The 14,398-nt window shown below is 37.1% G+C and overlaps 1 protein-coding gene across 3 annotated transcripts in view; it reads right to left on the bottom strand.

Moving 5' to 3' along the window:
- Positions 1-264: 264 nt before the first annotated feature.
- LOC137965693 (phosphatidylinositol 4-kinase alpha 1-like) overlaps positions 265-14,398 on the bottom strand; it is a 45,182-nt gene continuing 31,048 nt past the window's right edge. The window contains exons 9-26 of one of the 3 annotated variants that reach the window (XM_068812006.1): positions 13,098-13,315; positions 10,664-10,822; positions 10,430-10,580; positions 8,918-9,297; positions 8,217-8,576; positions 7,124-7,338; positions 6,029-6,215; positions 5,767-5,903; positions 5,298-5,451; positions 4,430-4,696; positions 4,247-4,324; positions 3,635-3,682; positions 3,184-3,356; positions 2,747-2,942; positions 2,350-2,490; positions 2,019-2,227; positions 1,754-1,915; positions 265-670 (exon numbers count right to left, since the gene is read on the bottom strand). In XM_068812006.1, the coding sequence (XP_068668107.1) occupies positions 412-670; positions 1,754-1,915; positions 2,019-2,227; positions 2,350-2,490; positions 2,747-2,942; positions 3,184-3,356; positions 3,635-3,682; positions 4,247-4,324; positions 4,430-4,696; positions 5,298-5,451; positions 5,767-5,903; positions 6,029-6,215; positions 7,124-7,338; positions 8,217-8,576; positions 8,918-9,297; positions 10,430-10,580; positions 10,664-10,822; positions 13,098-13,315 (3,494 nt within the window). In that variant the 3' untranslated portion in view covers positions 265-411. Of the gene's footprint in view, positions 671-1,753; positions 1,916-2,018; positions 2,228-2,349; positions 2,491-2,746; positions 2,943-3,183; positions 3,357-3,634; positions 3,683-4,246; positions 4,325-4,429; positions 4,697-5,297; positions 5,452-5,766; positions 5,904-6,028; positions 6,216-7,123; positions 7,339-8,216; positions 8,577-8,917; positions 9,449-10,406; positions 10,581-10,663; positions 10,823-13,097; positions 13,316-14,398 lie in introns of all 3 variants that reach the window. The other 2 variants (XM_068812005.1, XM_068812007.1) reach the window with 2 other exon arrangements.

Below are 14,398 nucleotides of genomic sequence, written 5' to 3' on the forward strand. Positions count from 1 at the left end.
GCTGTAGGTCCCCTGCTTCAATATTTTAATTACTAAGTTATGAATTTCATCAACCATATTAATAATTTACCCATATGGTAAATTACATCTAAGAAGGCCATATTTAAAAATTAACCTAAAATGAAAAGCCATAATCACAGCTTCAACTGCTGGAGAAGAAATTTCCAACGGAAAAAACAAAGCCAAGACATCCAAGTCCTCCTTTCTTCCTCTCTTCTGTACATACCTCAACCATGACCGGATTAATAAACTTAACACTGGGACTTGTAGACAGTGGGTATTAAGTAAACCCCTTTGGGGAAAAAGAATTACTAGTTCACATTTGGTCAGATCAATCAAAACTGCATAAATAAGCAATCGAATCTCCAATATACAACTAAGAGCTCTGGCTGACCTCGGTACGAAGAGTTGTTATTTCTCGATTCCTTGCTGTATATACTGTATCAAGTCATAGCCTGCAGTGCTCCACTTGTTGTAGGCGTCGGTGCATGTCCGGATCATGAAATTTGCAGCTTCTCGTTCGCTCATCTCTGGGTGGAAACGCTTCCGGAGGTTCCCAATGGGGTCTCCCCTGCTAAAGCAAGGGAGCCCGCTGTCCACCATCAGCATCACGGTGTTGATTATCCCATCCATGTACCTTCTTACAGCTAAATAACCTTTGACACACAAGCTGCAACAGGCGTTAATGGAGATCCACATCAGTCACTGAGGAAATTACTAGATGAAGAAGGGAAAACGTGGAAATTTTATGAATTTTCATTGTTTGGAAGTCAAAAGATCAGCAGAGATGAGGAAGAAAAGAAAAACAGAAAAAAGAAACATGACAAGAGCTAGCATCAACCCTTGGATGAATCATGTGGACCTGACAATTCCAGCTATCACAAGACAAAGCTGGGTCTGTACAAATACAGAGATTATTTACTAGGATCTTGAGAACTTTGATTAACCCATATACAATGGATTTGATTGAGCTAAGAAAATAGAGGAACCATTTCTTATGAAGTAGAATTCTAGATATTATCTAACCTGCCAACATGGAGCTACTCAATTTCAGATTGACACAAACCTTACATTACCATCTATTATGATAAAGGTCTAGTTTATTGAATATCGATGCTTTTCACTGAGGAGATTAGATAATATTAGATAGACTCAAAACGTAAATCGTAGCCTCACCTCATGCAAACTAAAGGATAAATAAAACATTTCAAAACCCAGACCCGTACAGTACAGGGGGGTGGAATTGGCCGTTCGCTGGGGCCTATAAACCCACAACAAGATTTTGTGGAAAATGAAACAGGATGATAATAAGAAAAAGGAAACTAAGAAATGGAAGAAAGCAAACCAAACCAGTTTGAACAAAAAAAAAAACAGCAAGAAGATGTTGGTTTTGAGGCCACATAGGAAGTAATTCTGCATAATGGGAAAGATGCAGGACCCAAAAAACAAAGGCGAAGGTAGTCACCTGATCTTTGAGCATTAAGTCCAGCGTCATCCAGTAGACAACATCACCATCTTACAACTATTCTTTCTGCTTTCCATGATCAGTTTTCCATTTTAATTTTAAGTCCCTTATAAATACCACAGATCATAGCAGTTTATAGAAACTCCATCCTGGATATGGAGCCTGCCCAGCCTCAAAGAGAGGCAGAGTTTAATGTTTCGGGCATCTTTTGCAGGTGGATGTAACTTAAAGCTCCTAATGCATGATGAACATGTTAAAATGCTCCAAATTCTACAAAAGAAAGCTCACCTAACAAACTGGTACCAAGTGTCACTTTTCATCATCCCTGAAGGGTCAAGCAACTGAGTCATCTCATGGCTCAGCTTGAAATGGGCACTTTCAAAACGCATGTTACCACCAGGTGACGTCTCCAAAATAAAGCCAAAATCTATGTGTACAAGCCTCCCCACACTGGACATTTAAGAGTGCAAACAACAGCGATCAATCAAGAATTGACAAAAAGTTGACGTACAGATTAGATAAAATATAATGTATGGTCAATAAGTGCTCATACTTATCAAAGAGAAGATTGCCATTGTGCCGATCCTTTGGTTGAAGTAGAAGGCTAGCAACTGCATAACCGGCACTACTGATGATAAAATTATCACGAGCTGCTTCAAAACTAGAAGACCCAACAGGTCCAAAATCTTGCTGAAAAATTTCATACAAACCACCATCAGTGGTTTCACCCATTTGACTTCTACTCCGAGTGTTGGGAACTACCTGAAATTGTAACCAATTCAGACAAACTGCTGACTCAAAACTAGACTGTTCTTCAATGCTGCCAATGAAGGCAATAAAAGGTACTTTTCACCCTCCAACACAAAAGATGAAATCAACCTCACCTCAATTATGCCTCTCTCTGGTCCGGTGGGGAGAACTCCATATGGAAACAAATAGAGATTAAGTCCAACTGCATCAAATATGTCCTTGAGCAGTGCAATCACTTGGAGAGCAAGAACATCTTGTCGACAATCATCACCAACCTAGAGCAGGAAGGCCAAAACAAAAAAAAAAAAGATTTTTTTCAGGAAAAGAAAAGCATAACCTCTCCTTCTATTTGAAAATTTACAAAGTAGACAGGATTATTGCTGTTTTTTCTTTTGAAGATAATAGGATGCTCGTTGTTATATAAACAAATTCACATGATATACCAAAAAAGTAAATAAATGGATACATGAGGGTATCCGGGAATTGGGTTTGTAACGAGTATTATAAAATAAGTAAAATGATAAGACACACCTTGAAGATGCAGGCTTGTGGCCTTATATCAAGAGGATTTCCTTCTCTATCTGCAACATTAAATGTAATCATAATTGGAACTTTTGCAGCAGACTGAAGAGGAATGCCACTATCCAATCGGATGCTCTGGACGATCCTGTTTGGGGCAGTAGGGAGATAGAGATCATTCCCAGTCACTTCAATTTTCTCCAATTCCCTGCAGATATAACGAGCTTAAAACTAAACAAGAAACACGGCAAAGAAAGTGAGAAACTAAATTCTCAGTTTCTTTTTTTCAACTCTTGACTTCTCTTGCCATGATAAAAGACAATTAACAAGTATTTGTTTGTAGTCAGGGTCCCCCTGTTGCCAGTCTCTCATCAACAAACAAAAACTGAAAGTACAAAGTGCAAAAATTGATATCACTATAAGAACCAAGAAGATAAACAAACTATTACCTCCGTATGCCAGCCCGCCGTTCTTCCTTAGGCAGTGGAAATAAAACTCCAGAAATAGATGTTACTTTGTCAAAAAAGTCAAACTCTCTCTGAAACATCTCACGGGCTTCAGGACTGAAACTATCAATAATTCGCTGCCTAAAAACAGGCAATAGTGCTTGAAAAGAACTAATCTGAAAAATTGACAAAGAGAACTCTCTTGAACAGCAGAGAATGGAATAAATGGAGAAAATATACCAATATAAAAAAAAAATCAGTATCAATAGGCCAAACTAGGGCAAGCACAGAACTCAGAACTGTTTAACAAGCTACCAAGCCTACCTTAAACTTTTAGAAGTATTGATTCGTTACAGGATCCTTTGTGGACCCAGAGTAAATAATGGGGCAGAGTAAAAAGAATTTTGCCTGAGATGAACCTGAAATGGTACTGATCAGTAGAAAGAAAATGTACCTTTGCACCATTTCCATCCTTTCCTGGTTCAGGAGAAAATGTCTCTCCCTGAAATCATAAAACACTTAACATATACATATGCTAAACATAGAAAGACTTAAAAAATTGAACGCAAGAAGAGATGCTTTGGAAAATAAGTTGACTAGTAACTGCACTAAAAGAAAATATGAACTCAGAAAACCGTACATTAAAGTAAATGTGTTAGAGAAGAGTCCTACATGGACAAATGTGTAAAACAACCTTAGATTTATTAACTCGGAAAGTCGTTTCCTCACTTAGCTAGACATTTTTGGAATAGACCTTGGACCCAACTTCACATGGTATCAGAGTAGGGGGAGCGTTACAACTTGGACAAATGAATATAAAAATCTTAGGTTTATTAGCTGTGAAAGAGGCTTCCTAACTTAGCAAGTTATTTTAATATAGACCTTGGACCCAACTTGACAAAATGAGTGGAAAGGTTCCAACAAAATAGTTGCACTCTTTAAAGAACCAAAAATAAAATAAAAAATCACATAGTTATATGAAAGAATTTTCAGTAGTGTCTTTCATCGTTCCTTATGTCAAGATAGAGCAAAATATGAAAGCAATAAAGAAAATAGAAAGATCCACCTGAAGATGCCATATCAAGATATGAGCAAATATATTACTTCTTAGAGCTGCTCCTAGCAGATACCCTTCAACTAATTTCTGCAAATTGAATTAAAAGGACATTGTTTAACAAAACTGAGAAAAGTCTAACTATTCATACTACTAAAGAAGTTAACTGAAAACAGATTCTAAAAGAGAACATACTCCTTCATCATATCGGAGAGCTTGCACCAACTGGGGCATAAAAAATGTAACACGTTCAGGAGGATAAGACTCCAATACCCTCAGAACATATGCCATGACGCGTGGGTGACCCTTGTATGATGGAGTAAGAAACTCCAGAGCCTGAGTGATTGAACAAGCAGCCCAGTGTGGCAATTGTTGTAACAAAACAGAATTTTCATCTACTGCCTTTGGGGCAACGAAAAATGGCAATGCTTCAGGAAAATTGCGCAATTCCAATATGTGACGCTGCAGAAGATAAACTTGTAAATTACAAGAAATAACAGCACAAGCACACAGGTACAGAGAGAGGAGATAAAGGGAATACCCACATCCACATGCATGCACATGTACATGCTCATTCACACAAACACCCACCTGTGCACCCCCACACACATGAACGCATATTTAAATACAGATGAAGATAGGAGGAAGAAAGATAGAAAGAGAGAAGGAGAAGGACATATAGGAATGGTCTCTGTCTTTGGCAAACTAGAATGTTGTCATAGTTTCTACTATATTTTCAATTTAGCCATTATCTCCATCTTATTGATTAATGAAAGAAAAAGAGCTCAAAACTGAACTGAAATGGACATTGAGAAGAGGGAACAGAAAAAAGTGTAGGTGATGAAAAAAATAACCCCAATCCATTAGAACTGAATCTAGTGACTGAGTTGAAAACTTATGTGATTCAAGTCTTTATTCCTTTTCAGCTACATATTTGAAGACAGAGAAGATACAGCCTGTAAATTAAGATTTCAATTTACAAAAATGTATCCTCTACCATCTTCCTCAGAAAATATTCCAAATCCTAAAACCACCCAAGCCAACAATAGTATAGCAAGCATACTTGAACTAACTGAGTAACTTCAGCTTTCAAAGCAGGAACTGCAGGGAACCTCGTGGCCAGGGACAAAGCGATCCGTGGGTCCACTGAAAATGCAGTCCTGACATAGTCAATCCACTTCTCTGAATTAATTTTTAAACGAGATCCAGTAAGCTCCCTGAAAAGAAAATTAAAATGAAACTAATCAATCAAGAACCAATCAAAATAGATTATCACAGCTATATTTCACTCATGTGATTTGAATGGTAGATTTGAGCCTTTTTTAAAGAAAATAGGAATATAATATTCACCAAGAAAGAACCCCAAAGAGGGGAAATACAAACAGATTTGAGCCTTTATACGAAGTTTTGCTGTATATAGTGTCTGTTTTTCAATAACTTTCTTTTATCCAACGACCTGGATAAAAAATCTCAGGAATTTCATGCTGGAAAATGAATAAAATTTGAAGTGTAAAATGTGAAGGAGAAATTACTTGCAATTGACTGGATTCGCCCACACATCAAGCCTATCTGCCTCATTCTGACACAGCATCAAAAGTAATTGCTTTCGCTTCTCTCGTCCAGTAGCATAGTTTTCCAAATAGCCCCACACTGGGTGGTATTGATCCGTCTAAAAAGAAGTACATTTTATAAAATCATTTCCTTCCCAAAAATAATAGATTTGAAACTGGAGGAGCAGATTCATTCTCATCCATTTTTATTCCAACAGTCACAAAGTAACAACAATGCACCTACCATGTTAGCAGCTGTACTTTCATTTTCACGATTGCGGGCTTTTGATGAATCAGACTGAGGAGCATCTACTCGCCCATTCATAAGAAGATGAACAAAAACAGAGACAGATTGAGCCTCACTCTGAGCAAAACTCTTACTACTTGCATCATACCACTCTGGTTCATGAGAAAACCAACACAGTGATGCCCTGGAAACCGCAAAAGAGACCTGCTCGGTAAGTATAACATATGTACATTATATTTGACAGGCATGGTGGGCGCACTGCAAACCTACCCTGCTGCCCTCCTATTCTATAGAAACTTCTCTACCAGTTGATGGTGCAACTGATCACATGTACTAAAAGACTAAATCTCTGGGCTTTTTCAGCTGGGAGTTTAATTAGCATTCTCAAAGGGAATTTGGTGATCACAGTATCAGGAACTGAGTTCACGATCTCCAATAACTGATCAGTTGCTCACATCTAAACTGGATGTCTACTTTTCTTAATATTGGTTATGCAAACACTTAACATCCCCAAGATAACCAGAACAAAATAAATATGTAAATAATTTAAACCGAAAACCTCAAATGACAAACCTTTATCTTTGGACTGTTTCTAAAACCACCTCTTATAGCCACTTTATTTTCTTTTTATCTAATATTGCTTATCAACACATGCACAGTATACCAGAAACCGGGTAAGATTTAAACCAAAGATCTCATATTGGAATACTTAATCCAAGTATTTTTCAATAAAGGACACTTTTTTTAGACAAATAGTAAAAGCAGTTTCAGTATAGCGAAAGAAAAAACTTAAACATGAAAGAACCAAAAGGGAAAAAAACATGACAGTGATATAGGGTAAAGTGTGAAGGGCTGAACTCAGGGTCAATGGGTGAAGTAATCTCCAACAACAAGGTTTTGCTGACAACTGTCATTGCAACAAATCATAGAGTTTGGCTTCCCTTCAAACGTGAATGCATGAAACGCAGAGACGGCATGTACGAACAACATTAATGTATTTTTCATATGATGTTTCAAATTAAAGAGGTTGGTTGGGATCTAAGATAATCAGTACAACGGACAGCAAAAATTAAAAATAAAATGACAATTTACCTAAAGACACGGTCCTCTAGCAATTGAAGCCCTGTTTTTGAGTGCTTGCTAATATGGTCAGATTGGCAATTGCAGAACTTTAGTCCAAGAAGCATCACAGTGAAAAAAGTTCCAACAGCGGCAGGGTGGCGGGTAAAATGTGTAGGGGATCTCGTTGTTCCTTTTAACATTCGACCTAGAAGCAAAAGTTGTTCCACAGAGTCATGCCGGACTACCTACATAATCAAAAATAAAAAAAGGGAATAAAATCAAAATCCAACATCAGCAGTATCAAAATGGTCTAGTTTAACTCCAGGGAACAACATTGTAAAAAAATAATTCCATCATATGCTCCAATAAGTAGACAGCACGAGGCAAGTTTTGTTTGGTTTGAATCATGGGTCCTTTCTGAAAATTGGGCCATATCAAGGTTGGGTTCTGTTTTTTGAATATTGAAGGTTGGATACTTTAATTTTTTTTTAAATGATGGACAAGACCAATGTTGCATGGATCTGCTTTAGTAAAAGAAATCAGACAGGGTAGCAGGAGAGTGAAGAAACTGGGGCAGCAATTGTAGGAATAAAGAATAGGAAAATTTCAACATCTATGACATAACATAAGTATTTAGCAACTCGTTATATAAAACAAAAATGTATTTAGTAGCTTTTTTTGAGTGATGAATATTTTCTATAAACAAGAAAAAGACACAAAAAAAAGCCAAACGTGTGAAAAAGACTAACTAGTAACTGTTTCTGAAAAGGAGTGTATAGTAACTTATTCAACAATTTTGATTTCATACTAAATTTTCGATTCGAGTGCTTCAATCTGAAGATAAAGCACCATGCACATGAAAGCTCAGATCATACGAAAAATTCCCCATGTCCAGAGAGAGAGATATCCATTATTTAATGACAAAAGACCAAGGCAACAGTATGCCTTAAACCAGCAATGATTAGCCTCATGTTTTCTGAAATCTGATATGCTACAAAAGTATAAGTGCAAATACTTCAGATTTCTATTTAAACATCTTACTTGAAATGATAATGCACATGTAGGTATGCCTAGTATAGCAGCCATATGTGAGAAAACATCAGGAAAAAAGATAGGTACTAACCTCAAATCGATCAATAAAAAAACCAAGCCATAATCTATGTGCAATAATTCCTTCAACAGGATCCTTTTCAGGTGGAACTTCTGGCTCCCCAGGTGTGAGTTGAGGCCTCAATTTTGCAGCAGGACCAGAGTATTTCATATCATATGCAAACAAACCTCGCTTTGTATCTATAGTCCACAACCATGCATCAACAAGCTCAGCAAGAACAAGAGAACCCAATTGAGGTGCAGCAGAGACTAGCCATGTCCAAATAAACACTCCTGTCTCCATTGCTTCTGGTGTTGAAATGTAGGCAGGACACCAGCAAAGGAGTCGCAGGAGCTGAGAAAAGCCTTCCAGATTTGATTTGGGATTTGATTCCTAAACGCGAAAAACATATATTGAGATACTACTAAGAAAAATGAATACCCTGTTGTGGAACGTTAAAAGAAGCTGCAGAGCACAGGCAGCCCTACATAACAGCTGGAAAGAAAACTACAACCTAACAAAAAAAAATTGAAGCACAAACAGCTGCACAAAGCCCAAGTTCAAAATTAAAGAGAAGGCATAGGATGGGCCCATAAGTTTCTTACTCTGATCATCCTACGTGTTGATCCCCCAGAAAAAAATAGATACGCGTTTCCAAAATTGAACATGTAATGTGTTTGTGGAGGATCATGTAGCAGAAAAATAGAGAGAGATTTAACATAAAGTGGAATTACCAGAATCGAGAGGAGGAATGCAGTTGCCTGAGAACAAATTTCACGAAATTGTGCTTTATCCACCACTCCACCTTTTTCGGCGAAGTTAACAAACTGTTGAAGTGAACGCATGAATCTGCTCAGAAGAATCTCACTAAATGTCTCATTTTCTGGTGCCTGCTGGTGAGCTCCACCACCTGTCAAGCTTTGAAGACCAAAACCTAGACCAAAACCCCTTGGTGCTGTGCCTGTCTGGAACCCACCAATACTAGTGTATAGTCTTTTCATGCCAGCAATTTCGCCAGAGTGATTGGACTTTACAGTGGCACTAACTAGACTTGTTGACAGCACCTCCAAGTTGAATGCTTCCAAAACTTTGAGGTTTGCTCCTGAAGCTGCCACTGCTGCAGCCATAACAGCAGGAATATTTGCAGTTCGAATTCCAACCCAAAAATCATTTTTGCCACTACTTAATCGAATTTCAGATAAAAGAGAAACAACATCTGTTGAATCTTGGGGCCTCTGCCATGCATTTAGCTTACGAAGTTGTTCCTGACATATCAGTTGCAAGGAAGTATATAAACCAAAATCACATGCCATGAATCTGGCTATTCAAATATAAAAACATATCATGCACTTTGTAGAAAAAACTGATAATGTCACCAACATTAAATGCACATGATGCGTATAACACTGGTAATGGCAGGTCCAGGCATGTGATTCTATTCTGTCCCTTGTTTCTTGCACTTAGAAAATTTTCTTGTACACTTTGGCCGATTCGATTCCACTGAGGCAGAACTCTACGCCCTTCACTGTGGCATTCGAATATATAAGCAGCGCCTATACATCCCCATCAATCATACAGGGAGATTCCTTGGTCATCATATCCTGATTTTCTTCTGAAAAGAGGCCTCCATGACCTTTTTTGCACATTATTGAAGAGATTGAATGCCTCTCCTCTTCTCTTTGAAAAAGATGGACTTATACAGTATGAAAGCCAACTCAATCGCGGATTCTATGGGTAAACAAGGGGGTTCTCTAGATGTTATTCAGGAATGGGATTCATATCCATTTGGTGTTCACTGAGTGTATTTTCTTTATTCTTTGTTATTTGTATGTGTGATTTCTTGTACTCGCGCTTGAGCTTTTCGGCACAATTTTCTGTCCTTTTTGCAATTCTTTTCACTCTACTCTTAACTTAGAAACCAAGGAATGAGATAGAATGCAACACCAAATAACTTGCTAAAGAGTACCACAAGAATGAGATTTGTGATCTATCCTTATGGATACATTCATATTCTGATTAAATAGAAAAGGGCACAATGTATGATAAACATCAGAATTAGAGAATAATTTTAGCCTTTATGTCTTTTTTATATAATGAGCTTTTCAGTCTACATCGTTCAACAGAAAATATTTAAGCTTCAAAAATCATGCTAGAAAAGAAAAAGCATCAGTAAACCTCACTAGAATTAGTAAAAGAAAATATAGAGCAGCTAAACGAGAAAACCTGAAGAAAACCCTGGGTAGTACATGGAGCAAGTGAAAGTGCATTGGTGATCCACTCCCTAACAATCTTTTGATGCAGAGAGCGCACTGTTGCTACCCAAGCAGGATCAAGCATAGAAGTTGAATCGCTGTTAACAGAAAAGAGCAAATCCAAGCATGAAGAATTCCACAGAACCTAACATGCCAAAAAATGCACATTTTGTAAGCAAACAAAATTTATATCAGAAAAAAAAAAGATTTTTTTCAAAAGAGAAGTACCTGTGGATACTTATGCTTCAGTTGATTCAATACACTAACAGAGAGATCACGGATGTGTTCCTCCCGTTGAGAGATACATTTAATTAGAAAGCATGCATGGGCAATCAGAATAGAATCCCATATCACAGCTTCATTGCCAATTTCAGATAATCTCTCATCCTGAAACCCCAAAGTAATCACTTCAAACCCAAAATGTTTTGAAATTGCTAAACTATTCAACTAAATTTGGATCCAAGTCCACCCTAAAGTGACTAGCAAAAGTTAGGAAACCCTTTTTCCAACTAATAACTATTTTGATTTTCCAAACCCTAACCCATGTGGGTTTATTCCCACTAACACTCATCCTCAAGTCTAAAGCCTCAACAAACAGAAAACAGACATTAGATGGGCACAACATAAATGGGACACAAACTTATAGGGCATAAAATAGGCAAAATACCCTTTCAAAAAATAAAAAAAAGTCCAAATAAAACAGATTTCCTACATTATGCCATGTTAAAATCATGTATGGGTCTATACCGACTAATTAGGCGAAGCGAGAAGGTTTTTTCAACTAATAAGCATAGGATTTTCCAAACTTTAACCTATGTAAAGATTATTCTTACTAACACAATCAAAACAGCAATAGAAAATTATCCAGCAACAAAAAATGATGCATATGTTACATTAACATCCTAATAACTTAAAATAAATAAATGATTTTTTAGAAAATAAAATTTTATTCAATACACAAAGCCGAGGAACAAAATAAATTATTTAAGGTGACGTAACGTGAGGTTTTTACACAAAGTTTGACATTGACATTACCCATCAATGCCATTGATGGGACCAACAGTGGTGTCATGGCATGTCACCATGTCAAATAGTTGTTCTATAGCTCACCATTTCCCATAACCATGTCAAGTTTTTATGCTATAGTTTGTATCATCACCTTTTTACAAATGAAAAGGCACCATAACAACTCCCTAGTAACTAAGCTTTGCAAAGGGGTGAACTAAATTTGGCAACTCAACCCGCTCCATGCAGCGATAGCCTTTGGCCATTGCCCCACAAGGCATGGTCGGGGCTTAAGATAAAAACCTGGAAGGATTAATTACATATATACACCAAGCTTCCTTTTACATAAGATCATTTAGTTTTTTTTACTATATAAGGTCATTAAGTTTTATAATAATATAAAAAATGTACAAGTTATAGGAAGCTAAAACTTTCGGCACTTTAACACAATAACTACTGTACCTTTTTCATCTAAGGAAGTGAGTGAATAAAAAGAATAAAGAAAGTTGTTAGTCGGAACAGTCCCACATAGATAAACATTAAGACATCGTTGGTTTATAAGGTTGACCAATAGGCCTCATAAGTAGCTACTCAATTTAGGATGCAACTAAGCTCAATCTTAACATGGTGTTAGAGCACGATGTCGATCAAAACCTGGCAATTGGGCCCAATTTGTACCCTTTCTATGTTGTCCATGTTTCAAGCCAGTTATTCATATGTAGAAGCCTAGACATGAGGGAAAGTGCTAGAGCGGATAGTCCCAAATATATAAAAAAATTTAAAAATCATCAATTACAAAGTTGAGCAATAGGCCTCCTAAGTCGCTAGTCATTTGGGAGTGGAACCGGACTCGATCTTAACAAAAGAAATATTTACATTTCAAAAAAAAAAAAAAGCAATATTTATTGAGACAGCTTAGAACTCGAATCCCACTCTGCCCACCCACAAATGTAGGGAGCTGAGGAATGAGGAGAAAGTGAAGAGAAATAACCCTAGCTCATTGAAATTTTTTTATAATCCAAACCAAAAGTAAACAAACCATTAGGTATTTTTGTGGCTTTGACCCATGCCTTTCTTTTCCTTTTTGACATTATTGCTCTCAGCAGAGTTTCTTATCAGCATTGTCAAGGGACTAAAATTATGAGGGGCATTCGCTATTCCTCCATTTCCCCAAGAACGAAAGTTAGGTTTTTCAAACCCAAACCCATAATTACAAAAATTACACAATCTCATGTTATCGAAATAAGTGTTGGTTGTTTTTTTATACTGTTTATATTTCTATTGTTTGACATTATTCTTATGTGGTTTTGTTACTTCTAAAATTTAAAAGAACTTTTACAAGTGTCTATTTACTTATTTTGATTTTAAAGATTTTATAACTCATCATAAAATTGATGCTTACAAAAGATTGCCAGGAATGGGGTGTGGACAGGGCAAAGATGGGGGTGGCCACAAGGCAGTGTCAGGCTGAAAATTTTTGTTGTAAGGCATGCAAATTCAACACTAACCCAGGTAATTAAAAGGGAGATATTTTTGGGGGCAGGATTGCAGGGCAAGGTCTGGGCCTACTCATTACTAAATTATAAATGACAATTTTGGATCAAACTTAAAAGAAGAAACGTAATCAAAACATGATATGGTCAAGAGAAGAAATTACCAGCCACTCCACAGCTGTTTCAAAAGCCCTGTGAACAATAGCAGTCAAACACTGGAAAACAACAGGTAGAAGATTTGGAGTCTTGAGGTACTCAAACACACAACTGAAGGCACTACTGGATGAGGTTAAATTGGATTCCCTATTGATGATTCCACCATTGATGCTAAAACGTATAATCTCAAGAAAGGCCACTGCAAGGAGATAGGTTGACTTCACACCTGTAAAAGCAAAAAATAATAGCATCATGGCGACTGTTATCAAAGTTTCAAAAACACAAGTAACAATAAAATGCTAGCGCAACAAAGAAGCCTAATTTTGTACATGAAGATGATAAAGGTGAAAGCAGTAACTGAATGAAATATACTAAGAGAAAAGGACATTTTCCAAGTTGATTCGAACAGCAGTTGGAGAAAATTCAGTATTCAGTGAGTTATTTTGAGTTTCGTTTTTTAAACCAAACAGATAAATAGGGTCAAGAAGTGCTAAAGTATAAAAGTTTTAGCCTCATAAACTGACCTTCACAGTACATTCTTCTACACACTCTAGGCTAATAATTGACCTGGCTTGCCATATTATAGAGGAAGTGAGACTTAGATAGCCCCAAAATAACTGGGATCTTGGTGGGTACAAAGCCACATCATCCTGTACTTGTACATGTGCTCCACGTCTCAGGTTAGTCACTTGAGAATGAAAGAAGTTATTATTGGAGTATAATTCAACATTCATTTAAGCTTGGAAAATCTTTAGTTTATTAGTTGAGAAGAGGTCTCCTAGCTTCATCCTATCATTTTGAAGGAACCAACCCAACTGCAACATGGCATCAGAACATATCCAAGTCATGTATTTGTTCTATGCAGCCAATTTGTGTTATTTGAGGTTTGTATCCACATATTCTTCACAACCAGAGGCAGATTTTGTGTTTAAGCAAAGTCATGAGGGCCAGTATTGGTTGCCAAAAAGACTGACCATTTCATACTTGAAATTGTACTTCAGGTTAACTGTCTCCAAGTAGAAAAGGTATTGTGAGGAATAGTTACCCATAGGTGGGGCTTGAAGTGATCGAATGTTTATCAGTTGGGAACACACCTACTCCTCAATGTGCGGCTAGTATTGCAGTGAAAATTGAAAGCTATTGAAGGATAATTCCTTTGGAGAGGATCCTCAAATAGTTTCAAGCATCATTCATTAAACTGGACTGAGGTGTGCCCCTCCAAGCACTCTGGTGATCTCAAGATAAAGAAGATCAATCAAAAGAACGAGGCATTGCCAAATAGATTTGGAGATATGGAAATCAATGCAGT

This window comes from Aristolochia californica, unplaced genomic scaffold (genome assembly GCF_029961685.1).
Source record: "Aristolochia californica isolate CCGP_79_NKW_82.1479 unplaced genomic scaffold, dmAriCali1.0.hap1 SCAF_5, whole genome shotgun sequence".
Lineage (NCBI taxonomy): Eukaryota > Viridiplantae > Streptophyta > Magnoliopsida > Piperales > Aristolochiaceae > Aristolochia > Aristolochia californica.